Source organism: Schistocerca gregaria, chromosome 2 (assembly GCF_023897955.1).
Source record: "Schistocerca gregaria isolate iqSchGreg1 chromosome 2, iqSchGreg1.2, whole genome shotgun sequence".
NCBI classification, from domain to species: domain Eukaryota; kingdom Metazoa; phylum Arthropoda; class Insecta; order Orthoptera; family Acrididae; genus Schistocerca; species Schistocerca gregaria.
This window is the reverse complement of record NC_064921.1, coordinates 778387213-778414637: the sequence shown is the minus strand read 5'-3', so window position 1 is coordinate 778414637 and position 27425 is coordinate 778387213. Positions and strand designations below refer to the sequence as shown.

At 46.2% G+C, this 27425-nt stretch overlaps 1 protein-coding gene across 1 annotated transcript in view; it reads right to left on the bottom strand.

Annotated features, from left to right (window-relative positions):
* Positions 1–27425, bottom strand: part of LOC126335023 (frizzled-4) — a gene marked incomplete at its 5' end in the record, with an annotated part of 385645 nt that overhangs the window by 295862 nt on the left and 62358 nt on the right. The window contains one exon of the mRNA XM_049997862.1: positions 145–566. Within this exon, the coding sequence (XP_049853819.1) occupies positions 145–566 (422 nt within the window). The remainder of the gene's footprint in view (positions 1–144; positions 567–27425) is intronic.

Below are 27425 nucleotides of genomic sequence, written 5' to 3'. Positions count from 1 at the left end.
TATATAAATAAAATGGAATATACGCAATGTCAGTTTAGTGTCGTTAAGTGTCTGCGACCGACTTTGTTCCAATAATCGACAGTACATTATGAAGCGACTGTGCGTTTTCATTTAGACCAGGTGTGAGCAGAGAGCGCTACTGACCAGACGGAGGCGGCGGTGCCGAAGTAGTAGAGGAGCAGGAAGACGACGGCGCAGTTGGCGTTGGCCAGCCCGTCGCGCGTCATGAGCAGCGCGTGGGCGGCGCTGCAGGCGACGGCGCGCCGCCCCGCCGCCGCCCGCACCGCCCAGCCAACGGCGCACAGGTTGTGCGACAGCGCCAGGAAGGCGACGGCCGGCGGCGAGCGCGCCGACGCCGCCCCCGAGGAACCGGCGCCGCCCCCGCCCTGCCGGCCGCGGCCGCCGCCCCCGCCGCCCACCAGCGTCAGCGCCGCCCCCAGCGACGCGGCGAAGCCCACCGCCGCCCAGCCGGTGGCCCACGCCTCGGCCAGCCGCTTCTCGGCCGCCGCCCACGCCACGTCCGCGTCGCACGCCGGCTGGCAGCGCGACGGCACGCCGGGAGGGCCCTGCAACACGAACGAGCGGTTTAGACATCACTGTGGCGGCACACACGGGGCGAACTCAGCAGATCTGGGAGCAGGACTTACACGAAAGATAGTCATAAAGTTTTAGAGTTAAATACACTACTGGCCATTAAAATTGCTACACCAAGAAGAAATGCAGATGATAAACGTGTATTCATTGGACATATATATTATACTAGGATGCAATTTGGGTCATAGATCCTGAGAAATCAGTACCCAGAACAACCACATCTGGCCGTAATAACGGCCGTGACACGCCTGGGCATTGAGTCTAACAGAGCTTTGATGGCGTGTACAGGCACAGCTGCCCATGCAGTTTCAACACGATACCACAGTTCATCGAGAGTAGTGACTGGCATACTGTGCCGAGCCAGTTGCTCGGCCACCATTGACCAGACGTTTCCAGTTGGTGAGAGATCTGAAGAATGTGCTGGCCAGGGCAGCAGTCGAACATTTCCTGTATCCAGAAATGCCCGTACAGAACCTGCAACATGCGGTCGTGCATTATCCTGCTGAAATGTAGGGTTTCGCAGGGATCGAATGAAGAGTAGAGCCACGGGTCGTAACGCATCTTAAATGTAACGCCCACTGTTCAAAGTGCCGTCAGTGCGAACAAGAGGTGACTGACACGTGTAACCAATGGCACCCCATGCCATCACGCTGGGTGATACGCCAGTATGGCGATGACGAATACACGCTTCCCATGTGCGTTTACCGCAATGTCGCCAAACACGGATGCGACCATCGTGATGCAGTAAACAGAACCTGGATTCATCGGAAAAAAGACGTTTTGCCATTCGTGCACTCAGGTGCGTCGTCGAGTACACCATCGCAGGCTCTCCTGTGTGATGCAGCGCCAAGGGTAACCGCAGCCACAGTCTGATAGTCCATGCTGCCATGCTGCCGCAAACATCGTCGAATTGTTCGTGCAGACGGTTGTTGTCTTGCAAACGTTGCCATCTGTTGACTCAGGGATCGAGACGTTGCTGCACGATCCGTTACAGCCATGCGGATAACATGCCTGTCATCTCGACTGCTAGTGATACGAGGCCGTTGGAAGCCAGTTCGGCGTTCTGTATTAGCCTCCCGAACCCACCGATTCCATATTCTGCTAACAGTCATTCGATCTCGACCAACGCGAGCAGCAATGTCGCGATACGATATATGGCAATCGCGATAGGCTAGAATCCGACCTTTATCAAAGTCGGAAACGTGATGGTAGGCATTTCTCCTCCTTACACGAGGCATCACAACAACGTTTCACCAGGCAACGCCGGTCAACTGCTGTTTGTGTATGAGAAATCGGTTGGAAACTTTCCTCATGTCAGCACGTTGTAGGTGTCGCCACCGGTGCCAACCTTCTGTGAATACTTTGAAAAGCTAATCATTTGTATATCACAGCATCTTCTACCTGTCGGTTAAATTTCGCGTCTGTAGCACGTCATCTTCGTGGTGTAGCAATTTTAATGGCCAGTAGTGTATTTAATCTGCTGTTCGTTCTGCACACTCAACTCCTAACGCCACAGCACTCTGGCATGCCACTGCAGGAGCCCAAACAAAACGGCGCAGTTCAGTGATAAAGTAGTTTACGTTACCATAATCTACACTGAAGCGCCAAAGTAACTGGTATAGGTAGGCAGATTCAAATACAGAGATATGTAAATAAGCAGAAGACGGCGCTAAGATCGGCAACGCCTACCTTAGACAACAAGTATTTGGCGCAGATATTAGATTGGTTACTGCTGCTACAATGGCAGGTTATCAAGATTTAAGTGAGTTTGAACGTGGTGTTAGTCGGCGCACGAGTGATGGGACACAGCATCTCCGAGGTAGCGGTGAATTGGGGATTTTCTCGAACGACCATATCACGAGTGAATGGTGAATATCAGGAACCCGGTAAAAGATCAAATCTCCGACATTGCTGCGGCTGGAAAGAGATCCTGCAAGAACAGAATTAACTACGACTGAGGAGAATCGTTCAACGTGAAAGAAGTGCAATCCTTCCGCAAATTGCTGCACATTTCAGTGCTGGGCAATCAAAAAGTTGCAGCGTGGGAACCATTCCAGGAAACATTATCGGTTTGGACTTTCGGAGCCGAGGACCCACTCGTGCACCGTTGATGACTGCACTGCACAAAGGTTTACACCTCGCCAGGGCCCGTCAACACCGACATTGGACTGTTGATGACTGGAAACATGTTGCCTGGTCGGACGAGTCTGGTTTCAAATTGTATCGAGCGACTGGATGTGTACGGATATAGAGACAACTTCATGTGTCCATGGACTCTTTATGTCGGCAGGGGACTGTTCAAGCTGGTGGAGGCTCTGTTTTGGTGTTGGAGGTGTGCAGTTTGAGTGATATTGGACCCCTGATACGTGTAGATACGACTGTGACAGGTGACACGTAAACATCCTGTCTGATCACGTGCATCCATTCATGTCCATTGTGCATTCCGACGGACTTGGGCAATTCCAACAGGACAATGCGACACCCTACATGTCCAGAATTGCTATAGAGTTGCTCCAGGAGCACTCTTCCGAGTTTAAACGCTTCCCCTGTCCACCAAACATGATGAACATTATTGAGAATATCTTGCAAACTGCTTTTCTTACGAGATCTCCACCCCCTCGTACTCTTACGCATTTATGGACAGCCCTGCAGGACTCATGGCGTCAATTTCGTCAGTACTATGTCAGATATTAGTCGAGTCCATGCCACGTCGTGTTGCGCCACTTCTGCGTGCTCGGGGGGGGGGGGGGGGGGGGGGGGCTACACGATATTAGGCAGTTGTACCAGTTTATTTGGCTCTTCATTGTAGATTACTTCTTTAGCCCTCTGGATAAGCTTGACAAAAACGTAAAGAGCAAGCAGTCCGACGTAATGTTAATAAGACTGTCATTCGGCGTTTTACAACTGCGCCCTCTACAATACCCAACATTTCTCCTCTTTTCATTCTTTACACAAACATGATTCGACACCTGTAAGTCATTTTCCGAACATCTTATTTTATTTCTGTAAAATATGTCGCCACATGTTTGTATAAGGAACACAAAAAACGAAAAACATTGTCTTTTGGTTTCCTCGAAATACATAATTTAAAAATAGAATAGAAAGGAACATCCTCTGACTCTATATATTACTCAACTGATTTGCTCTATCTATTTGTAAGGATCCACTCTTACTCAGAGATAATCATATTTTGCCTCGCACAGGTCGATAGTAAGCACAATCGATTGTCAAGCGCAGTGAGCGCTGAGTGAGTGTATGTGACAGCAGTTTGGGTGTAGCCGTCGGTGAGTGCGCTTATCGCGGTTGTAATGGCGGGAAAAGTATCCCGTGATGTCATATCGGATGAGAGTGCCCCGCTTCACTCTCGGTGAAACGTACACGGAATCGTGACAAGTAGTATTATTGACGAAAGTTCAAAAAAGTTTATGGAGCGCTGAAAATCAGCGTTCGCGTCAACCGCGTCCGCTACACATTGGATTCCACTGACGATTGTGTGTGCTCATTCTTGCCAAGACATGTAACGACATGTCAAAGTAATGAACTGTTTCGAGATTAACCGTAATTTGAAGTGTAAGACGAAAGTAGTGTCTGCCTCACATTGTCTCTAACCACAATATATCGCTCAAGTAGAGCAAAATATCATGACACTGATTACTGCAAAAATCCCTCTCGATTGTGTTTGACATTGTTGAGCAGCATCATTCTGTATGGAAACAACTCGCAAAACAGCTAAACCCGATTATCACTTATCTGTTAGGTAACGATCACATAAAAATTGCAACTTGGGTGCTACTCGGTTAAAAACAACCGACGAAATTTTATCGGGAGTGTTTCGTATTCTGTTGCAACAATTCATTAAGTCATATGAAGCGCCCTATTTCGAATGTTTTCTGAAATGAACACATTTAACGTACATTGTTATTTATTTTACGTACTATTCAATACATTGTCAGTCTACAAATGTGCAACAGTTAGTAAACACCTACTACACATTCACCTCCAAGCATTCTCGTTCACATAGCATTACACCTGTTGTGCAGTCACAACAAATGTTCGAATATCCTACCGTTAACTTCAGTGCGTTTGTGTGCTTGTGTGAGAGCCTCTCAAAGTTCTCTGATGGGGCAGCAGCGTCGATGATGCAACCAAGCAGTTCATCTGGCGTGATCACCTTTCATATTTCGTAGTTTAATGGCATGAAGACACCCCTAGAAAAGAGGCTGAATGCAACCAGTTAGCTTCTGCCAGATAAAACGTCTAAGGGACTGAATGGGTAAAACATATATCTGTGCACGATTAGCCCAAATATAAATGTACATTTAATGTGTTCTGTTTCGTAAACCATTCGGGAGTAGGATATAAGTCCATATGAAGTGTCTTCCTTAAAATGATCGTTCTTGTCATGTTCCTGAATACTGACCATTTCTCCTGGAACACCCTGTATGTCGCATTTCAGTAAGTGCTCCCTAGCCTGCACCTGTCTGCAGTCACATACATCTCGTCTTGTACATACCCTCTGTCATCATCTTCCTGCATAATTCATTTCTTGCACCATAGAAGTCGGGCCTGTAACAGGGACGTCATTGCTACGTTTTGATCTCTCCATCTTATCTTCCATTCCGCACTTGAGTCCAAGTTTTCTGGTGCTTAATAAGTCTTCGATATCGAGGACACCAGTTTGAACTGGTTTGTGGCTATGAGAACCTCATATTTTCAAATAATGGACGTCTTCAAGATCTCTTGTATCACTTACAAAGGAAACTCCATATCGCAACCCCCCCCCCCCCCCCCCCCCCTGAGATTTAGTGGTAAGACGGCTCAGTGCACAGCCCGATAAAAACTGAACACAGATCAAGCTCGAAAACAGGAAGAAGGTGTGGTGAACAGTGAAAAAGAAAGCAAAACAGAAACAGTGAACGGTTGAATGACAAACTGTGCAATACAGAGAAGGCTAAAAGAGCAAGGGCGTCATGGTCAAGTGGTCACGGTGTTGGGCTGTCAAGCGGGCGAGCCATGTTCAAACCTCCCTCCTGCGGAAAACTATTTTTCTTTTCCGCTGCCCGCTTTAATCAAATTTGTGACTGTGTCGTGCTGTAACGTTCGTTTGCAACAGAGAGGTGTAAGGAAGGGACCTATAATGACAGTTCATTCTGCAAAACCACTCTATTAGCAGCCGAAAGAAAGTGGCTTTCGAATGGGAACAGCAAATGCTTGATGACAAGGCGACAAATCAACCGAATTCTCCACCGGAAACAAATGGTTCAAATGGCTCTGAGCACTATGCGACTTAACTTCTGAGGTCATCAGTCGCCTAGAACCTAGAACTAATTAAACCTAACTAACCTAAGGACATCACACACATCCATGCCCGGGGCAGGATTCGAACCTGCGACCGTAAACCGGAAAACGCGTCTGGTGCCTCCTACACTGTATTTGTGACAGTATGTGTGTCGTATGATAGGAATCTCTTACCAACACACCTAATTGCAAGTCTGGTGAGTGAGTGGGATATCCTCCTTGCCCGATTTAGGTGTTCTTATGAAAGTGAATGTGATTACTCCCAAAGAAATAATGTAAACATAAGTTTGTCACACAACCTGCAAGAAATAAACGCAACAGTTTCACCGCCACACAGTTCCTCTGTGCCGTCTCAAAATATGTTTTTATCGTTTTTTAAGTCTCGACTCTTGAATTCCTTCGTTGTAACATAGTTCACACCCGTTTATTTGTTGTTTTCATTGCTGTGAGACTTCTATATGCTATCTCGCCTGCTCTCAGTATTTATGTCGTTTACTTGCGATGGTAACGTATTCTAACCTAGTGACTCATATTCTATAACCAGTATGTAGTATGACAACTACCAGGGCTACCGAAAGAGGACAAACATTTCAATGACGAAACGGATATTTCATAGTGTTGTGGAAAAACTAAATGACACGAGGGAGTTTCGAACTCAGCTCGCCTGCTCCATGCCGGCAGGAGTGGCCGTGCGGTTCTAGGCGCTACGGTCTGGAGCCGAGCGACCGCTACGGTCGCAGGTTCGAATCCTGCCTCGGGCATGGATGTGTGTGATGTCCTTAGGTTAGTTAGGTTTAATTAGTTCTGAGTTTTAGGCGACTGATGATCTCAGAAAAGTCGCATAGTGCTCAGAGCCATTTTTCGCCTGCTCCATAGTCCAACACCGTGCCCACTTAACCACGCCACCATGGCTATTCATATGCGCTCAATATTACACGTTTGGACCGTTCAGAGTTTCTATTTTACTTCTTTTTTTTCACAGTTCAGTACATCTTCTCCCTGCTTTGTTGCTTGATCTGTGTTCAGTTGTTGACGGGCTATCCAATGGGCTATCTTAGCACTGAATCTGAGAGGGCTGCGATGCGGAGTTTCGTCTGTTAGTTGCCGGTAAGCCTTCAAAAAGTTAGATATGCAGTGCAGCGCTGCTACCAACGTGTGTCTAATTTAGTTGGTGTTGAGTGTAGCTGAAGCCACCTGTTGCCTCAGGAGCGACAGCCACGACGATGAGACGTAGCGATCTTGATCGATGAGAGAGGTGTCACTGGAAGAATGGCGTGAGTAATGACGTGTTCGGTGGGAGCGTTGCGACTGTCCGATGCGCAACGACACCGGGCAGAACGATTGAGGAGAGGGCTGCTGTGGTGATGGATGGCGGCTGTCCGTCGCGACAGGCCGCATCTGTCGGCCCGGTGTGTGGCTGCAGACTCCCGCGTGGGAGCGGACGGACCTGCTCCCGGCTGACAAACGACCAGCAGAGCTGAGCGAAGGCAAGCATCGCGGCTCCAGCGGGTGGGGACAGTGAAGAGGAGAACGAGACAGAGTCGCGTGGCGGGCAGCCTAGAGCCCAGGGGCCGGTCCCCGGCACGGTAGCACGGCGGTGCCGTCAGCATTGCTGCAAAGAGGCTGCAACACGCAGCAATATTTCTATGTGGCCAGGCAGTACTTCTGATGGAATAGACGGTTTCAGGTACAAGAGGTGTTCAATAAGTAACGCAACACATTTTTTTCTGATAGCAGGTTAGTTTTATTCAGGATTCCACGATCTATATTATTCTCTACTCTTTGCGACACAAAATCCTGTTTTTCAACATAATCTCCGTTCAATGCGACGGATTTATGCCACCTTTGTGGGAGGGTTTGTATGCTCGGTGCTGGTCTACGTCAGAGCCATCGCGTTGCTGCTACATTGACCTCCCATCATCCGCGAAAGAACTTGCCCCTCTTCTAACAGCCGTGTACCGCAAGTCTCTAGAGGAACGGAAGGTTCCAAATGATTGGAAAAGAGCACAGGTAGTTCCAGTTTTCAACGAGGGTCGTCGAGCAGACGCGCAAAACTATAGGCCTGTATCTCTGACATCGATCTGTTGTAGAATTTTAGAACATGTTTTTTGCTCGCGTATCATGTCATTTCTGGAAACCCAGAATCTACTCTGTAGCAATCAACATGGATACCGGAAACAGCGATCGTGTGAGACCCAACTCGCTTTATTTGTTCATGAGACCCAGAAAATATTAGATACAGGCTCCCAGATAGATGCCATTTTCCTTGACTTCCGGAAGGCGTCCGATACTGTTCCGCACTGTCGCCTGATAAAGTAAGAGCTTTGAACTTTTTATTCGGAGGAGAGATGGTGTGGCGCCACTCCACGGATTGCCGTTTTGCTTCCAGTTCGAAGTGATGAACCCTTGTTTAGCAGCGTGTGACGATGTTCGACAAAAAATTGTCACGATCAGCTTCGTAACGCGCAAGCAAATTCCGCACAGATCGTCCTTAGTTGTTCTTTACGGTCTTCTGTTAGGCGGCGAGGAACACAGTGGGGGCACACCTGTGGACAAGTGTGTCAGCACTACCAACATAGACGTCCAGTTGAGAAGCGAGGTGTTTCGATTGTGATCCGGCAATCACCTCGAATGAGAGTGTCGCCACGTTCCAACATTGCAGGAGTCGCGCCTATGTGCGGCCTGCCGGGCTGCGGGAGATTGGACAGGTCTCCGCGACAATGTTGTGATGACAGATGCCTCGCCCAACGACTCACCGTACTTTTGTTCACTTCCAGGTCTCAGTGGACGTTCTGCAAGCGTCTATGAATATCTGCGAGGCTCTGGTTTTACGCCAAATGAATCCCCGTGCAGCTCTCTGCTTGGAACGCATTTCCTTTACAGACGTCATTTTGAAAGTTAAGCATAGTGCCGCCAGCTATCGGGACTTCATGAAGCTATAGGGACTGAAGCGGGAATATTTCGATATTTTTCAACCGAAATTGTCCGAGGAAAAAAAAGGGTTGGAACTTAAATAGTGTCAACTATTTATTCACAACCGATAAAAAAGAGTTACACGTTTGCACCTGTTATTGTCCTTCAAAATAGCCACCAGCATTGTGTAGAATCCGTTGCCAGCGATGTGGAGGGCGTAGTATACCGTTAGCATGTTCTGTTGGTGGTGCGAATGAAGCGGTCTAGTGCTTTCCATCTTTGGAATCAAATCAAAGTCACAAGGACTTAAGTCCGGGGATGAAGTTGGTTGGTACAATACGTCCCAGTCCCATCGACCGAACAGAGCAGCCACAGCTTGCGCTGTATGCGCCCGCGCATTGTCGTGCAAAATGATGGGTGGGTTGCGCAGAAAGTGTCGCCGCTTCTTTCGCAAAACTGGTCGCAGGTGATGTTCCAAAACGAACAGTAGTTCGACTTAAGTCTTGTGACTTTGAGTTGATTCCGAAGATGAAGGAACCGCTTCGTGGCATTCAAATGGCTCTGAGCACTATGGGACTTAACATCTTAGGTCATCAGTCCCCTAGACTTAGAACTACTTAAACCTAACTAACCTAAGGACATCACACACATCCATGCCCGAGGCAGGATTCGAACCTGCGACCGTAGCAGTCCCGCGGCTCCGGACTGAGCGCCTAGAACCGCGAGACCACCGCGGCCGGCCGCTTCAGAACTGTTGCAGAGATTCGACAGGCAGTATATCGCTCCGTTCGCACCATCAGCGGTATACTACGCCTTCCACATCGCTGGCAACGGATTCTACATAATGCTGGTGACTACTTTGAAGGACAATAACAGATGTAAACATGTAACTCTTTTGTATAGGTTGTGAATAAATAGTTGCCACTATTTAAGTTCGAGCCCTCGTATGTTGCATTGCTTACTGAACGCCCCTCAAATTTGCAAAGTTATGGCAAATGTGCTGCTGATTGTCCGCCAGGATGGAGAATATTTCGTACTGCCTTTGTCCTAGTCTGTAAATGCTTCCCTCCCAGTCTCACCCTAGCTGCTTCTTTCTCACGTCGACAGCACTGCAGTGCTGAGCGGCGAAACAATATTATTTCGCTTCAGTTCGTACGCTGCCACGTGAACGTTTGAGCAGTCCATTTGTTTGCTGTCTACAAGAATGTAGAAACGGAAAATAAATTTGATACTTACATCTACAGTCAGAGCTCTAGAAGATGGAAATGAGTATACAGGATGATTCCGTGAAATTGCTTCAAACCAAGTCCAACGTTATGCGCGAAAATCGTTCTGATGCTTCTGACAGTAGATCTACTGCAAGCTCTTTGCTGTCCATATTTTGGGAGGAGGTAGTGTGGATCAAAAAAAGAGGACTGTCCAGCAAACATGGGCTCTAAACTACGAGGGCTATTAATTCATTAAGATGTGATCTATCGCGAAATGGAAATCACAGTTAAAAGCCGATGAAGCTTTGCACAACTGTATTGGGAATTGTCTCCAGTAAGCCCGTCGATCGCGTCACGTCGCTGTTATCAGTTCTGAGCGCACAGCAAGGACGTAAAGATACCTCGAGAGACCTGAGAGATGTCGCCTGATGTCGTGCAGCCCGGTTAACGTAACATAAGTGTCGTGCGTTTCCTTCTTCATGGCTATTCTCGCCCGCCCACAGCATGAGCAATGAAGATGCTCAGCAGCGCTTTAGATGGGAAGTGTTTGATCACCTTCAATACAGTCTATCTCTGCTCACGTGAACTTGCTGGCTATAAGGACAACATTTCGTCACAGACAATGAGCTGCAGACCAGCGTACAGAATTGGCGAAAAGCGCAGGCAGCTGCCTTCTGTGACGCGGGTGTTGCAAAGCTGTACGATACTAGACAAATGTCTTCGTCGGGCCGGCAGCTATGTACGGAAGTAGCTGGAGGATGTAGCTAAGTGCTGCAAATAAAACATTTTTGATTTTCTCTGATTCCATTACCCGACCGATCGGATCCTAAGAAACGAATAACCTTCGTACATACCTCAAGAGCTATGAGCACTTGTTCAATAGAAGACATGTATTTGGACACTCGCAAAGATGATTGGTTGGTCGATTTGGGGAAGGGGACCAAACAGTGAGGTCATCAGTACCATAAGATTAGGGAAGGATGGAGAAGGAAGTCGAGCGTGCCCTTTCAAAGGAACCATCCCGGCATTTGCCTGACGCGATTTAGGTAAATCACAGAAAACCTAAAACAGGGTGGCCGGACCCGGGTGTGAACGTCGTCCTCCGAACGCGAGTCCAGTGTGCTAACCACTGCGCCAGCTCGCTCGGTTATGCAAAGATGAACACGTGCTCACAGCTCTCAAGACATGCATTTTAGAGTCCACCCGTACCCGACATTTTTTTCTTGTTTTGGTCCATACTACCTCATCCCTGCATATGGAAAGTTAACTTGCAGTAGAAGATGTCCACTGTCAGAAGCATCAAAACTATATTGTTTCCGGACCGTCTTCTTTTACTTCTGCATCACCTCTGAAAGTTTCGAACATTGGCCGGCCGGTGTGGCCGAGCGGTTCTAGGCGCTTCAGTCTGGAGCCGCGCGACCGCTACGATCGCAGGTTCAAAGCCTGCCTCGGGCATGGATGTGTGTGATGTCCTTAGGTTAGTTCGGTTTAAGTAGTTCTAAGTTCTTGGGGACTGATGACCTCAGATGTTAAGTCCCTTAGTGCTCAAAGCCATTTGAACCATCTGAATTTGTAACATAATCATGGAATTACCCTGCAGACAAAGCAGCAATCTAATGGTTCAAATGGCTCTGAGCACTATGCGACTTAACTTCTGAGTCATCAGTCGCCTAGAACTCAGAACTAATTAAACCTAACTAACCGTAGGACACCACACACATCCGTACCCGAGGCAGGATTCGAACCAGCGACCGTAGCGGTCCCTCGGTTCCAGACTGTAGCGCCTAGAACCGCACGGCCATTCCGGCCGGCTGCATCAATCTGAAGAAGGGCATTCTCGCTGCTACCGTCCTAACGGTGTCATAATGCTTTGGCTCGTCAGTTTAATCTTTGCAAGAAAGGGCAGACAAAAAATGAAAACAGCGCACGACTTAAGTCCTTAGTGCAATGCAGCAAACGAATTTCCCTATCAGTTCTTGCCGTTTATTACTCTCCACATGCTGGCTGTACAGTAATTTGAACCGACAACGCTTTGACGTGAGTGGACAGAATGAGTTGTAGGTACTTTGGAATTTACAGCTTTATCAAGCGTCATCGCGAATGACGTGTGCTTGAGGAGATGTTTAGCTCTCGAAGTGGTTAGCTGTGGAGTGCGTTCCGGCTCGAGCAGCTCTCGAGCGCCAGGCGAACGATAAGTGGAGGGAGACGAGGGCTGGCTGAGTGTACGTTATCTGGAGTGGGAGGGGGAGAGACAGCATCACACGGAACGCGGAGATGCGGCCAGCGCGGCGGAAGTTGCAGCCGGGCTGCCAGGCGGAGATCCGGGAGCAGCACAATGACAGGACACACTCGCTCTGACTGTGGCGTCGCGGAATACGCCGCCTCTGTCAGCTGGAAAACACCCAGCGCTCGCACACTGGGACCGCTGTACGCCGTTGCAGTGGGCCAAAGTATTCGACAGTACAGTGGCTATCAGACTGTGGCTTTTTGCCAGTTTTTCACGGTCATTTCGGCAAATTCCGGGCCGGTTCCCGATCTGCGGGTCACAAAACATGATACCCAAGCAGTTAAAACACGTTGTTGCGCTCTTCAGCCGAGAGACTGGTTTGATGCAGCTCTCCATGCTACTCTACCCCGTGCAAGCCTCTTTATCTTAGAATAACTACTGCAACTTACATCCTTCTGAATCTGCTTTGTGTCTTCATCTCTTGGTCTCCCTCTAAGATTTTAACCCTCCACGCTTCCCTCCAGTACCAGCCGATTCCTTTTTCTTGTCAACTTGTGCTACAAATTCCTCTTCTCCCCAATTCTATTCAGTACCTCCTGCTTAGCTACGTGAGCTACCTATCTAATCTTCAGCATTCTTCTATAGTACCACATTTCGAAACCTTCAATTCTCTTCTTGTCTACACTTTTTATCGTCCACGTTTCGCTTCCATACATGTTTACACTCCATACAAATTCTTTCAGAACGGACTTCCTGACACTTAAATCTATACTCGATGTTAACAAATTTCACTTCCTCAGAAACGCTTTTCTTGCCATAGTCAGTCTATATTTTATATCCTCTCTACTCCGACCATCGTCAGTTATTTTTCACTCCAAATAACAAAGCTCATTTATTACAGTAAGTGTCTCATTTCCTAATACCCTCAGCATCACCTCATTTAATTCGACTACATTCCATTATCATCCTTCAGCTTTTGTTGATGTTTTTCTTACATTCTCCTTTCAAGACACGATAACGCAGAAAAATTAAAACATTCGCAGACTGATAATGCACACGAGTTTCTTTCGTAAAGTAAACTGAAGACTGTCCCGTCAGGAAATCTATCCGGCCACAAATATAAAATAAATTGTCCAAATCATAAAAGTAGCGGACTCGAATGGCGGGATAAGTGCTAGTACAGAAGAGGATCAAATGTACTTAATTCTAAAAATTATAAGTTGTTGAAAGCTTCCTCTACCTGTACTAGTATGTAAAACTGATGGTTGTGTACCTGTCTACAAGTAACGCGGATAAGCATTTATTCCTAGCAACTTACACCTATCCAGGAAAAGTAAATGCTGTCGGGTTTGTTATGGCAGTGCACCCAAGTTGTTGAGAAATACCCACGGTATAAAGTTATTGAAAGAATAGATAGTCGTTCAAAATACGAATAATTTTCTACGGGTACAGGAATCCAGCATAGACAGTAAGTCGAATTCTGACACATTATTTAAACAAGAGAGAAATTTTTATTGCTATAGGTCCCTCACCACTCGACTGCTGAACAAGAGCACAAACGGCTGGACGTACTGCCTTTCTCGAAGAAGCTACATTGGAAGTGGAGCATTCTTTCACGAAACGTTGGGTACACTTTTTTTGAACAGGAGCTGAACTCATTGTAAGACTGTCAGAGTTAATCTTCCGCCTGTCACAAAAAAAATCGAGCTAGTTCAGTCAGGGGTAAGTGATGCCGCGCGGGGTAGCACAGCGGTCTAGGGCGCCTTGACGCCTTGTCACGGTCCGTGCGGCTCCCCCCATCGGAGGTTCAGAGTCCTCCCTCGGGCGGGACCGATGACCTTAGCACTTATGTCCCATAAGACCCTACCACAAATTTAAAAAAAAATGATAATCTTTCCATCCAATATTCATACACTCCTGGAAATTGAAATAAGAACACCGTGAATTCATTGTCCCAGGAAGGGGAAACTTTATTGACACATTCCTGGGGTCAGATACATCACATGATCACACTGACAGAACCACAGGCACATAGACACAGGCAACAGAGCATGCACAATGTCGGCACTAGTACAGTGTATATCCACCTTTCGCAGCATTGCAGGCTGCTATTCTCCCATGGAGACGATCGTAGAGATGCTGGATGTAGTCCTGTGGAACGGCTTGCCATGCCATTTCCACCTGGCGCCTCAGTTGGACCAGCGTTCGTGCTCGACGTGCAGACCGCGTGAGACGACGCTTCATCCAGTCCCAAACATGCTCAATGGGGGACAGATCCGGAGATCTTGCTGGCCAGGGTAGTTGACTTACACCTTATAGAGCACGTTGGGTGGCACGGAATACATGCAGACGTGCATTGTCCTGTTGGAACAGCAAGTTCCCTTGCCGGTCTAGGAATGGTAGAACGATGGGTTCGATGACGGTTTGGATGTACCGTGCACTATTCAGTGTCCCCTCGACGATCACCAGAGGTGTACGGTCAGTGTAGGAGATCGCTCCCCACACCATGATGCCGGGTGTTGGCCCTGTGTGCCTCGGTCGTATGCAGTCCTGATTGTGGCGCTCACCTGCACGGCGCCAAACACGCATACGATCATCATTGGCACCAAGGGAGAAGCGACTCTCATCGCTGAAGACGACGCGTCTCCATTCGTCCCTCCATTCACGCCTGTCGCGACACCACTGGAGGCGGGCTGCACGATGTTGGGGCGTGAGCGGAAGACGGCCTAACGGCGTGCGGGACCGTAGCCCAGCTTCATGGAGACAGTTGCGAATGGTCCTCGTCGATACCCCAAGAGCAACAGTGTCCCTAATTTGCGGGGAAGTGGCGGTGCGGTCCCCTATGGCACTGCGTAGGATCCTACGGTCTTGGCGTGCATCCGTGCGTCGCTGCGGTCCGGTCCCAGGTCGACGCGCACGTGCGCCTTCCGCCGACCACTGGCGACAACATCGATGTACTGTGGAGACCTCACGCCCCACGTGTTGAGCAATTCGGCGGTACGTCCACCCGGCCTCCCGCATGTCCACCATACGCCCTCGCTCAAAGTCCGTCAACTGCACATACGGTTCACGTCCACGCTGTCGCGGCATGCTACCAGTGTTAAAGACTGCGATGGAGCTTCGTATGCCACGGCAAACTGGCTGACACTGACGGCGGCGGTGCACAAATGCTGCGCAGCTAGCGCCATTCGACGGCCAACACCGCGGTTCCTGGTGTGTCCGCTGTGCCGTGCGTGTGATCATTGCTCGTACAGCCCTCTCGCAGTGTTCGGAGCAAGTATGGTGGGTCTGACACACCGATGTCAATGTGTTCTTTTTTCCATTTCCAGGAGTGTAGAATCATCGGGTCACAAATCCACGTGGTATCACCGTAGTTTATTATCCTGACTGCGTCCAAGAAATTGGACAGTAATTTTCCAGAGGACTGTCTCTGTTGCTCGGGGCTGGTCCACCCATCCACCATCGCATGGCTCGCTCGCCCACAGGTAAAGTATAAACGAAAAGTTGCGAGAATGTTGTGGGAAGTTTTCCTCGAGCTCCCTGTCCTCAGCCCAATGAACGCTGAAAAAAGCTGTTACCCATCGCTAGAAGAGCTTAATGTAGCCCGTAACAGTGCCATCCGATGGATAAACACGAGTTTGCATCCCGGATGGAATAATGAAAACTTTCCTCATGACGTTGAAATTCTGTTACTGGCAAATAGGGAGGCTGTACGATAGGATCGTAGGCAACATATAAGTAAACAACAAACTGGGTCCGTCATTTGTTAAATGATTTTCGTAAAAGTAATACCAGGTCATCACCAGCAGCGCTCCAGACTTCTCCAAAAATTGCGGTTTCCAGCCCACGCATCAGTGTCTATCCTTCCTGTTCCCGCATGTCCTCTGTCCATCGTGTATGCGATCGTCTCGATCGCTTCTTGTTCCTTGGAATACAGCAAAGAACCTCTTCAGTCAGCATACAATCCATTCACCTGGCCAGAAGCCCTGCCCATCCATTTCACGTTCATTTCATAATTATGTATTCTACTCCAGTTCTACTCCTAGGGAATGGTACATTCACTCAGTGAACACTGCATTTGCACGTGGTTAACACTTCCTTAACCATAGTAAAGAAATATGTACACTATTCTGCATATTTCAACAGACTTCGAGCACCACTGAAAAACTTGAGTGACAAGCCCCAGATTTACGAATCTAACAATAAACTGGAAGATATTGTTGTGGTATACCCTTTTTACTATTTACGGGACTTCCTCACAGTAGTTTAGATCACTTTAATAGAGTATTGTTTGTTAAATATTACATAGTAAATAATTTTTTTCTTAGTTTCGTAGGGGCAGTCAAAAGAAAGTAAAACAAACGGAAGTTATTTTTTTAGGCCTAAATAAGAAGTATGTATAACAATTTACACGGATAAAAAGAGAGAGAAATTTGTTAGTGTAGATTCTATGCAATATGAATTTTAGCGTTAGGGAGTCTTTTCTGAAGATATTTGTCTGAAAAGTGGTTCAAATGGCTCTGAGAACTACGGGACTTAACGTCTGTGGTCATCAGTCCCCTAGAACGTAGAACCTATCTAACCTAAATACATCACACACATCCATGCCCGAGGCAGTATTCAAAATTGCGACCGTAGCAGTCGCGCGGTTCCGAACTGAGCGCCTAGAACCGCGAGACCACCGCGGCCGGCTATTTGTCTGAGAGTAGCCTGGTGCAGATATGGAACATGGGTCTTAGACAGTTCAGACACGGAGAGACACCACGCCTTTCAAATGTGTTAGAGACGGTAAGTAATGAGGAGTTACTGAATACAATTGGAGAAGAAATAAATTTACGGCACAATATGAGTAAAAGAGGGGATCGGTTCATAAGACATGTGCTCAGGCATGAAGGAATCGGCAATTTGGTAGCAGACTGAAGAGTGTGGGGTGGGGGTTAAGAATTGTACAAGAAGACCAAGGTTTGATTTCAGTAAGCAGGTTGCACTAGTTATGCGGGAATGAGGGGACTGTACAGGATAGATTGGCGTGGAGAGCTGCATCAAACCAGTCCTACGAGAGAAGACGACAACCACTCAACGATATCAGCTGAAGATTACCCCATATTTGTTGATGGACAATAAGAAACATACTGCATCGCAGAAAGAGGTGTTTTTGTAAACAAAATTCTATATCCAAACATCGAAATATTCGCCAGATCTTCTAACTTCATGCAGACAATTATTAGTTTTTAAATTTCATCAGCTTTTGTATGTGTTACGCGGTGAGTCGTCCGTGACCAAGTAGCTTGGCTCTGCATGGAAGTCGATGCAAAAGTAAAATGAAGAAATAAGAAAGTACCCGTGTGTCACGCGCACGACATTTACTCGCAGAGTAGAGATATCGCTGGCTTCGCGGTCGGCCGCTACTGGGAAGGCTTCTGTCAATAGAGCGCTGTGGCAAGAAGCGGCAGATGGGGGCCGGCTTGACAGCATCCGCCGCCGACACGGGCGTCGTTACGCAGCGCAAAAAGCTGTAGGAAGCGATTTGCCGACCGCAGGCACCGCGTGACGTCACGGCGAGGCATGTTCGCGGCCAGGCGAGGCGTCCCCCGTCCCCCCACCAGTCTGCGGTCGCCGCCGTTTACTGCGGACACTGGTGTTTCCGCTGTTTGCTATCGCTTCTGAGCTGACCAAGCAAGGCGCTGCCGTGCTCAACGTTTTTGTCTCGTCCTTCTCACAAGACACGATGCCCATCGCTTTTCTGTAGGACGCACTGCCTATGCTGTTCGACACCGTTACTGTACAGATCTCTTTACCCCCTCTCTGGCTATCTCTTCCTCCTCACCTCTCTGCCTACTTCCTCCTATCCCCCCCCCCCACGCCCCCTGCCCATCCCTTCCTCCGTCCGTTTTCTCTCTAACTCCGCCTCCCACTCGTTCTGTTCTTCTTCCCTCCCCCCTGTCCATCTACTCCTCCTCCCCATCTCTCTATGTCCCCTTCTGTCCCAGACCATCTCCTCCTGCCCTCCTGTCTCCCCCTCTCTCTCTCTCTGTCCATTTCCTCCTCCCTCCTCTGTCCGTCCCCTCCTGCCGCCATCTCTCCCTGTTTGTCCCCTCCTGACTTCCACTCTCCGTCCATCCCCTTCTCTACCAATTTCCAACCTTGCACAGCCATATCCATCAACACATATTGCCCCTGCAATACAGGGACGATAAACATGCGCATACTCTTGCCACATGCTGAGCTTAAAAATCGTCTTGTTGCCACTGTTGTCTAACATGCTATGCAAAGTAGACCAACACAATACACCTGTTGTGCAGGGCAGCCTACATACCGTGGGCTGGAAAACCGTTTGTTGCCTCTGGCGTGTAGGTTACACTGCAGTGCAGGTCAATAAAGCAGATTGATACTATTCCCATACAAAATGCCTGTCAAACAGGACTGCCTTACAGCAGCTTCTGAAAGAACATATCTGCTCGTATCTCCATTCCTTTTGTAGCTAGGGGGTTATACACCCCACAGTGCTGATACTCGTCGAGTTTTGTCTGCAGATTTCGTTTAAATCGATTGAGAGATTTAGGAGGAGATCCCATACGTACATCATACACTTCTCCTTCCATCTCTCTCTCTCTCTCTCTCTCTCTCTCTCTCTCTTGACAAGCCACCTTACAGTGTGGCGCAGAGAATAATTAGCATACTACTGTTACTCCCCCCTTTTCCTGTTCCAGTCATGAATTGTCCACAGAAACTACAATTACCGGTAAGCCTCTGTGTGATTACCATTATGGTCTTTTCATGAAACATGTGTGGGAGGAACCAATATATTTTTTGACTCTTCTAGGAAAGTACACTCTTGCAACTTTAACATTAAACCATACCACGATACAGCATGTCTCTCTTGGAGCAGTTGCTGCTGTGGACAATTTCGATTGTTGCTGTGGAGCGGCCAAGATAAAAGCATCTCCTTGATGCTTCTACAGTTACTAAATGAACCTTTAACTAAATGCACTGCTCTTTTCTGGACCTTCTCTACTGCCTCTATGAACCCTACCTGGTACAGATCCCACACTAATGAGCAATATTCAAGTATTCGTTGAACGAGTTTTTTTGTAAGTTACCTACTTTATGGGTCGGCTACATTTCTTAAGGATTCTTCCCTTATCTACGATTAGTTTTATGTGATTCTTCCACTTTTAATTCTCTCCACTCTGTTGTACCTACATCTGCTTCCCTTAATTGTTCTGCAGTCATGTAATGATTTAATAATGGGCGTGCCTTTTCTATCTACATATATGCAATACATTAAATTTTATATGTTGCGAGTCAGTTGCCAATCTCTTCAACAAATGGCCATCCCCTGCAGGGCTTCCTGCGTTTTACTAAAATTTTCTAGCGTTCCATCTTTTCTGTACACAACAGCGTCATCTGCAAAAAGCCTAATACAACTTCCGATGTCCACTAGTTCATTTATATATACATATATGGTCGAGAGTACATATTGAGGAGGCAGCTGCCGAAAAAGAAATCAGCCTCCAGGAAATAATGCCAGATGAGGTGCACGAAACCATTCATGCCAGAAAAAAGTTACGGGCCAAAAGATAACGCTGTTTCGATAGAAATAATTACAGTTGACAAGATCGGTAGTTGCTGGTCATGTAGTGGTTTCCTCTCCAGTCCCATGTAGTAATTGACTGCCTCCCTGATACTGTTAGTTGGCATCTTATTCTTCCAATCTATCCCTTTCCCTTTAACATGCTTTCGGTTTCTAGCTGGAGTAAGCACTACCGTCTCATGATGTGGCTTACACAACTTCTATTTCTTTTCCTGGTGGTGTTTTCAACTGTTGCAGATGCAGAGTAATAAAAATGTTAACTGCAATTTTTTTTTCAAAATGTAGGCCTAAGTATTGTTGTTCTAGTCTTCAGTCCAAAGACTGGTTTGATACAGCTCTCCACGCTACTCTATCCTGTGCAAGCAGCTTCATCTTCGAATAACTATTGCAACCTATATTCTTTTGAACCTGCTTACTATATTCAATCTATTGGTCTCCTTGGATAATAATGTCCCACACTTCCCTCCACTACTGGTTATCCCTTGATTTCTGAGAATGTGTCCAATCATCCAGTCCCTTCTTTTAGTCACCCCCATTCTGTTTAGTAAGTCCTTATTAGTTACCTAATCTACTCATGTACTCTTCACCATTCTTCCGTAGCACAAATATTCCTACTCTCTTGTTATCTGAACTGATTATCGTATACCTATCCCCTACCTACAAGACTACACTTCAGACTTCAGAAAAGATTGCCTAACACTTATATGACAGCTTCCTCTTCACACAGTAAAAGTATCAAACCACCTCTCAGAGAAAACTTTGGGTTTTGTTCTGGCAAAGGAAAAAGCTAGTTTCAGATGGTCCATTTCAAGTCTTGACCGAAATTATGGAACGGAGTAGTGAATATCAATGAATTACTACTTAGCTTGAGATTCAAAGACTTTGAAAAAATTTTTGACGTAGTTTCACTGGTTTGTACATAAACAACGCGTTAGAAACAAATCAATGGTTCAAATTACGCCAATCCTACAGCTTAAATTATATTTCATCAGGATAGTAAGAAATTCAGAATTTGAAGAGGAGATTCCATATCACTAAAACCATTCTCAGCAGCTCTAGAAGTAGTTTTCAGATCCTTACCCCGGGACAACGATGAAAGCATACTTGCTAGTGGAGCACATCTAAACCCGCTCCGTTTTACCTATGAAACTTAGCGTTTATTTGAGTACAGAGGAATTTCAGCAATGTTTTGAGGAAGTTCAAGCGGAAAGTTTCAAAGTAGGTCTGCGAATTAGATACCATAAGACTAAAATGTCGTACAACCAATATGTTGAACGGCAAATAGTAGAAAGCAATCTACAGTCATATAATCCGTGGACGAGGTAATACAATCCGTTGATGAGTTACGGTATTTAGAGTGTTTAAAGACAACGACAGCAAAGAAACAAACTAAAGCGTACAATGACCAGAAATGCTTTGTTGAGTTGTCAGAACTAAGCTTCGGATGTGTGTGAAATGGAAAGGGTATCACTTCAGGTTTCCCAGTACTTCAGAAATGCTCTGTCGTGGACTGGACTTCTTTCTATATATTCGATATTCTATGTTATTCCTATCTAGTAATGGTCCAGCACTTTTAGCAGGGTTCCAGGACAGCTCGCATGAGCGTTTCGTAACGAATCTCCTTTGTAAAGTGACTACATTTTTTAAGTATGTTACCTATGAACCAAAGTCCTCACCCGGTTCACTGAACCGATCCGCATTCCAAGAAACTGTCACACCGAAGTGTATGTTGAAAATAGCGACTCCAACTCCCCAACTGTGACTCAATAATACGTTACGGTAGTACATTTCTTCGTATTTGAAGGGCAAAATTTTACATTTCTTAACATTCAAAGCACGCTGCTAAGTATTGCACTATTTGGAAACATATCAGGAGGTGACTGAATATTTGTACAGTTCCTTTCAGAGAGTACTCCATTGTAGATAACTGCATCATCTGCTTCTGAGGTTACGACACTACTGGCCATTAAAATTGCTACACAAAGAAGAAATGCAGATGATAAACGGGTATTCATTGGACAAATATATTGTACTAGAACTGACATGTGATTACATTTTCACGCAATTTGGGTAATAGATCCCGAGAAATCAGTACCGGGAACAACCACCTCTGGCCGTAATAACGGCCTCGATACGCCTGGGCATTGACTCAAACAGAGCTTGGATAGCGTGTACAGGTACAGATGCCCATGCAGCTTCAACACGATACCACGGTTCATCAAAAGTAGTGACTGGCGTATTGTGACGAGCCAGTTGCTAGGCTACCATTGACCAGACGTTATCAATTATAGAGAGATCTGGAGAATGCGCTAGCCAGGGCAGCACTCGAACATTTTCTGTATCCAGAAAGGCCCGTACAGGACCTGCAACATGCGATCGTGCATTATCCTACTGAAATGTAGGGTTTCGCAGGGATCGAATGAAGGATAGAGCCACGGGTCGTAACACATATGAAATGTAACGTCCACTGTTCAAAGTGCCGTCAATGCGAACAAGAGGTGACCGAAACGTGTAACCAATGGCACCCCATATCAAAACGCCGGGAGATACGCCAGTGTGGCGATGCGAATACACGCTTCCAATGTGCGTTCACCGCGATGTCGCCAAACACGGATGCGACCATCACGATGTTGTAAACAGAACCTGGATTCATCCAAAAAATGACGTTTTTCCATTCGTGCACCCAGACTCGTCTTTGAGAACACCATCGCAGGCGCTCCTGTCAGCGATGCAGCGTCAAGGGTAACCGCGGCCATGGAGCTGATAACCCATGCTGCTGCAAACGTCAAGGAAGTGTTCGTGCAGATGGTTGTTGTCTTGCAAACGTCCCCATCTGTTGACTCATGGATCGAGATGTGGCTGCACGTTCCGTTACAGCCATGCGGATAAGATGCCTGTCATCTCGACTGCTAGTGATACGAGACCTTTGGGATCCAGCACGGCCTTTCGTATTACCCACCTGAACCCACCGATTTCATATTCTGCTAACAGTCAATGGATCTCGACCAACGCGAACACCAATGTCGCTATCCGATAAACCGCAATCGCGATAGGCGACAATCCGACCTTTATCAAAGTCGGAAACGTGACGGTTCGCATTTGTCCTCCTTACACGAGGCATCACAACAACGTTTCACCCTGTTACGCCGTTCAACTGCTGTTTGAGTATGAGAAATCGGTTGGAAACTTTCCTCATGTCAGCACGTTGTAGGTGTCACCAACGGCGCCAACCTTGTGTGAATGCTCTGAAAAGCTAATCATTTGCATATCACAGCATCTTCTTGCTGTCGGTTAAATTTCGCGTCTGTAGCACGTCATCTTCGTGGTGTAGCAATTTTAATGGCCCGTAGTGTATTAATATTATCTGCAAGGTCATTATTAGACAACATGAACGGCAAGGATCCTATCACACTTGCCTGACGTACACCGGGGGTTACTTCTCCATCTCTCGACTACTCTCCATGCATGATAACATGCAGCATCCTGCCTTCCAAGGAATCCTCAATCCTGTCACAAACTTCGCTAGATATCCCGCGCTACCTAACTTTCGTTAATAAGTGTTCGTGTGACACACAGTGAAATGGTTTTGGACTCCACCGGCCAGACAGCCTCGATCCGTGGCTTCCAGCGTGTGGTCTAGCGCCAGTGGGGCTCGAGGGATGTCGAGGTGTTGGCTGTCTCACAGTGAGAGGTGGCGGCTGCGCCAGACCAGCGCGAGCTTAGCTGAGCCGTGGCGTGCGGGCTATTTATAACGACGCCCCCTCGCCACAACCAGGGCAGAGGCCGCGGCCGTCTACACAGCAGGTAGGGCGCCGCCGCGCAAACTCCCGCACCTTACATTCTGAATGCGAAAAGTTTAGGTTCCGCTTGGTCGTGAATTTTATCATTCAGTTGAAACTAGGAATTACTATGACCAGTGACAGCTACTTAAGGGGACCACACCCTGCCTATCTAACCCACGTATTTGACGCATTTCTGAAAAACTATTTGATTCTGGACCTTAATATTTTTACTGTGTGTTACATGATGCTAATAGAGTCAACTGAACTCAAATCTACTTTACTCATTTTGCAGTTTTTAAGAAATACTTTTTTAAAATTTGTTAACAAAAAATGTTTTTTATGCAGAAAATATTTTTTCCGATCTTCCTAATGGGGAAAAATTAATGAATGTAGTACCAGAGGTGGCTTTTTATGTTACGCAGAGTCTCTGAAAATTTCATTCATTTATCTATGATGGTTCCTGATATAATGGGGCATATGTACTGAGGTTCGCTGATGACATTGTAATTCTGTCAGAGACAGCAAAGGACTTGGAAGAGCAGCTGAACGGAATGGACAGTGTCTTGAAAGGAGGATATAAGATGAACATCAACAAAAGCAAAAACGAGGATAATGGAATGTAGTCGAATTAAGTCTGGTGATGCTGAGGGAATTAGATTAGGAAATGAGACATTTAAAATAGTAAAGGAGTTTTGCTATTTGGGGAGCAAAGTAACTGCTGATGGTCGAAGTAGAGAGGATATAAAATGTAGAGTGGCAATGGCAAGGAAAACATTTCTGAAGAAGAGGAATTTGTTAACATCGAGTATAGATTTAAGTGTCAGGAAGTCCGTTCTGAAAGTATTTGTATGGAGTGTAGCCATGTATGGATGTCAAACGTGGACGATAAATAGTTTTGAAAAGAAGAGAATAGAAGCTTTTGAAATGTGGTGCTACAGAAGAATGCTGAAGATTAGATGGGTAGGTGCATAACTAATGAGTAGGTATTGAATAGAAACGGGGAGAAAAGACATTTGTGGCACAACTTGACTAGAAGAAGGGATTGGTTGGTAGGACATGTTCTGAGCCATCAAGGAGAGCGTGAAGGGTAAAAGTCATGGAGGGAGACCAAGAGATGAATATACTAAGCAGATTCTGAAGGATGTAGGCTGCAGTAGGTACTGGCAGGTGAAGAAGCTTGCACAGGATAGAGAAGCATGGAGAGCTGCATCAAACCGGTCTCAGGACTGAAGACCACAGTCTAGCGGTTCTAGGCGCTCAGTCCGGAACCGTGCGACTGCTACGGTCGCAGGTTCGAATCCTGCCTCGGCCATGGATGTGTGTGATGTCCTTAGGTTAGTTAGGTTAAAGTAGTTCTAAGTTCTAGGGGACTGATGACCACATATGTTAAGTCCCATAGTGCTCAGAGCCATTTGAACCATTTTTGGATGACAACAACGACAACAATGTACTGAAAATTTTAGTTTGCGGGAAATTGACTTTAAAGAAAAAACTTTTGAAATTTGTTTCTTACAGTTAATTAAAACTGTCCTGTTGCATATGGTGGCTCTTCTTTGGCCTCTAGCAGCTCTTCCAGCTTCTTTTTCACCTTCCTGGATGTTTATCTTGCTTTCTTGGCCATATGAGATGCAGACCTGTCTGCATCGCCTATCCTCATGTTATCCCAATGTTGCAGCCCAGTGAACATATTTTCACCAGGATTAATTCCCAGCATTTTCAGTACCCAAAACTTACTAATATTACCACAATTGAATGTAATAACAGCATCAGTTTCATTGTCTGCATGACTACAAATACAGTTTTAGGTAGGCGGTTCCAAATTATGGTGATGAAGCATTTATTTGGGCTCTGTGTCTGCCCATGCAGACACTTCCTTAGAAGGTTAGGATGAGCCAAGTCTCTGAAAATAGGTCTTATTGCTGCAATAACAGCAGCAGGAAGAGAATGCTGGTGAGAATAAGATTCTCCAGTTGCGTGAATCCTATTGCATTTGCACCACGAATTTTCTCCTGAGGGACACAATCCATGAAATGGCTTATCATCAGTACAGGACTTAAGGAAGAATATGGCCCAAATATCTCTCTTCCTTGCCTCCATATTTTCTTTATTTCTCTTAATTGCCTGCCTGTAGCATACCTGCAAGTTTTCAATTTCAGTTTTAGTTAATCGACCCTGTCCAGTCAACAATTTTCCATCTTCTAATTTTGTCCTCTCATACCAACACTTAGTTTCCTCAGCCTTGTTCCCAAATGTTTTTGAACATGGCCTACACATTCTATTTTGCTAATAATGGCTCTCCGTATGGCTCAGAGTTGACAGTGGGTGACAGAAAAGTGGGCGTGGCACATAAACACACGTGGTAGGAAAATGCTCTTTAAATGCTCGTAAAAAAATTTTTCAGCAAAATCCTTTTCAGAGTACTTAAATAAAACCTTAATCTATCGAAATATGATGAAAACCGAAAATCGATTTTTCTCGACCTTTCCACTACGCGTTTCGGAAGATCAAATCTGCATCGTCAGTTGTATTTATGTCAACTAGCAAGGCATGGATGTACTGTGTGTGCGACTTTTGGATAATACTGTGTCTCTCTCAGAAGACGAAAATAGTGTTTTAGTTCAAAACTCAAAGTTACACGTGTATGCTCCGACTGCATGACGAAGGTTGGTAAGTATGTGAAGGATGGTTCCAATTAAACTTTCGCCGATTGAGCCAGTGTAGACAGGGAACTACACAGACGGAAAAAACGTAGCAACACCAAGAATGAATTGTGTGACATAAACAAAATTTGGTAAGCGTGTTTCTACGTGTTAAATATGATGTCTATTAAACTTTCGCGCCAGTCGCATAAGAACCACCCTGCAAATGCGTGCAGTAGTCACGGGTTGATTTTCCGATGTTATTTACATGAGATTCGCTCCTTTCCATTAAAATTTAATTATGTCCGTCTTACTCTTCAAGTGTGTAATCCTTTGGTACTTGTACTAAAACGAGTAATCCTCTTGCCGCCTCGCGATTATTTAAGGAATCGAACTGCCATTTACAGAACAGTTTGCAACTTCTCATTACTTCCCACATGAGTCAACCTCTAAAATAATCAGCTGAAACTATTTCAGTGTCAGTGTCCATCTTTATGTTTATGACGTCGTATATCTTGAACTGTGTGTCGTACAGTGATATAATCTGGCAGGTACACTGAGTGGTATATGTGGTTACTGTCTACAAAAAGTATTGCGAATAGGTTTAGCAATCAAGAAGTGATGCCTGATGCTGAACGGACAGAATGTAGTTCAAATGGTTCAAATGGCTCTGAGCACTATGGGACTTACCATTTGTGGTCATCAGTCCCCTAGAACTTAGAACTAGTTAAACCTAACTAAGCTAAGGACATCACACACATCCATGCCCGAGGCAGGATTCGAACCTGCGACCGTAGCGTTCACGCGGTTCCACACTGAAGCGCCTAGAACCGCACAGGCCACACCGGCCAGCTACAAAATGTAGTATGCGACAATTTTTTTCCGTTAATTACACGTAAGATTATACCACTTTATGCGTATGACAAAATTTTAAATTTTTTAATCAGATCAATAATTATACAAAATACTGATAAATGTTTGTTGCCCTTGAAGCTGTTACATAGGCAGCCTGCAACTGGGAACAGGTGACGCTTTTTGCTTGTTATGCTTGTGTACGGTTTTTTTACCTATTTTATTTTCAGAGAATGGCTTCTAGCAGAAAATATGGCAGTAGCTACATTAAACTCGGATTTTGCTTCTATAGTAAGTAATGGAGAATTCAAGCCACCG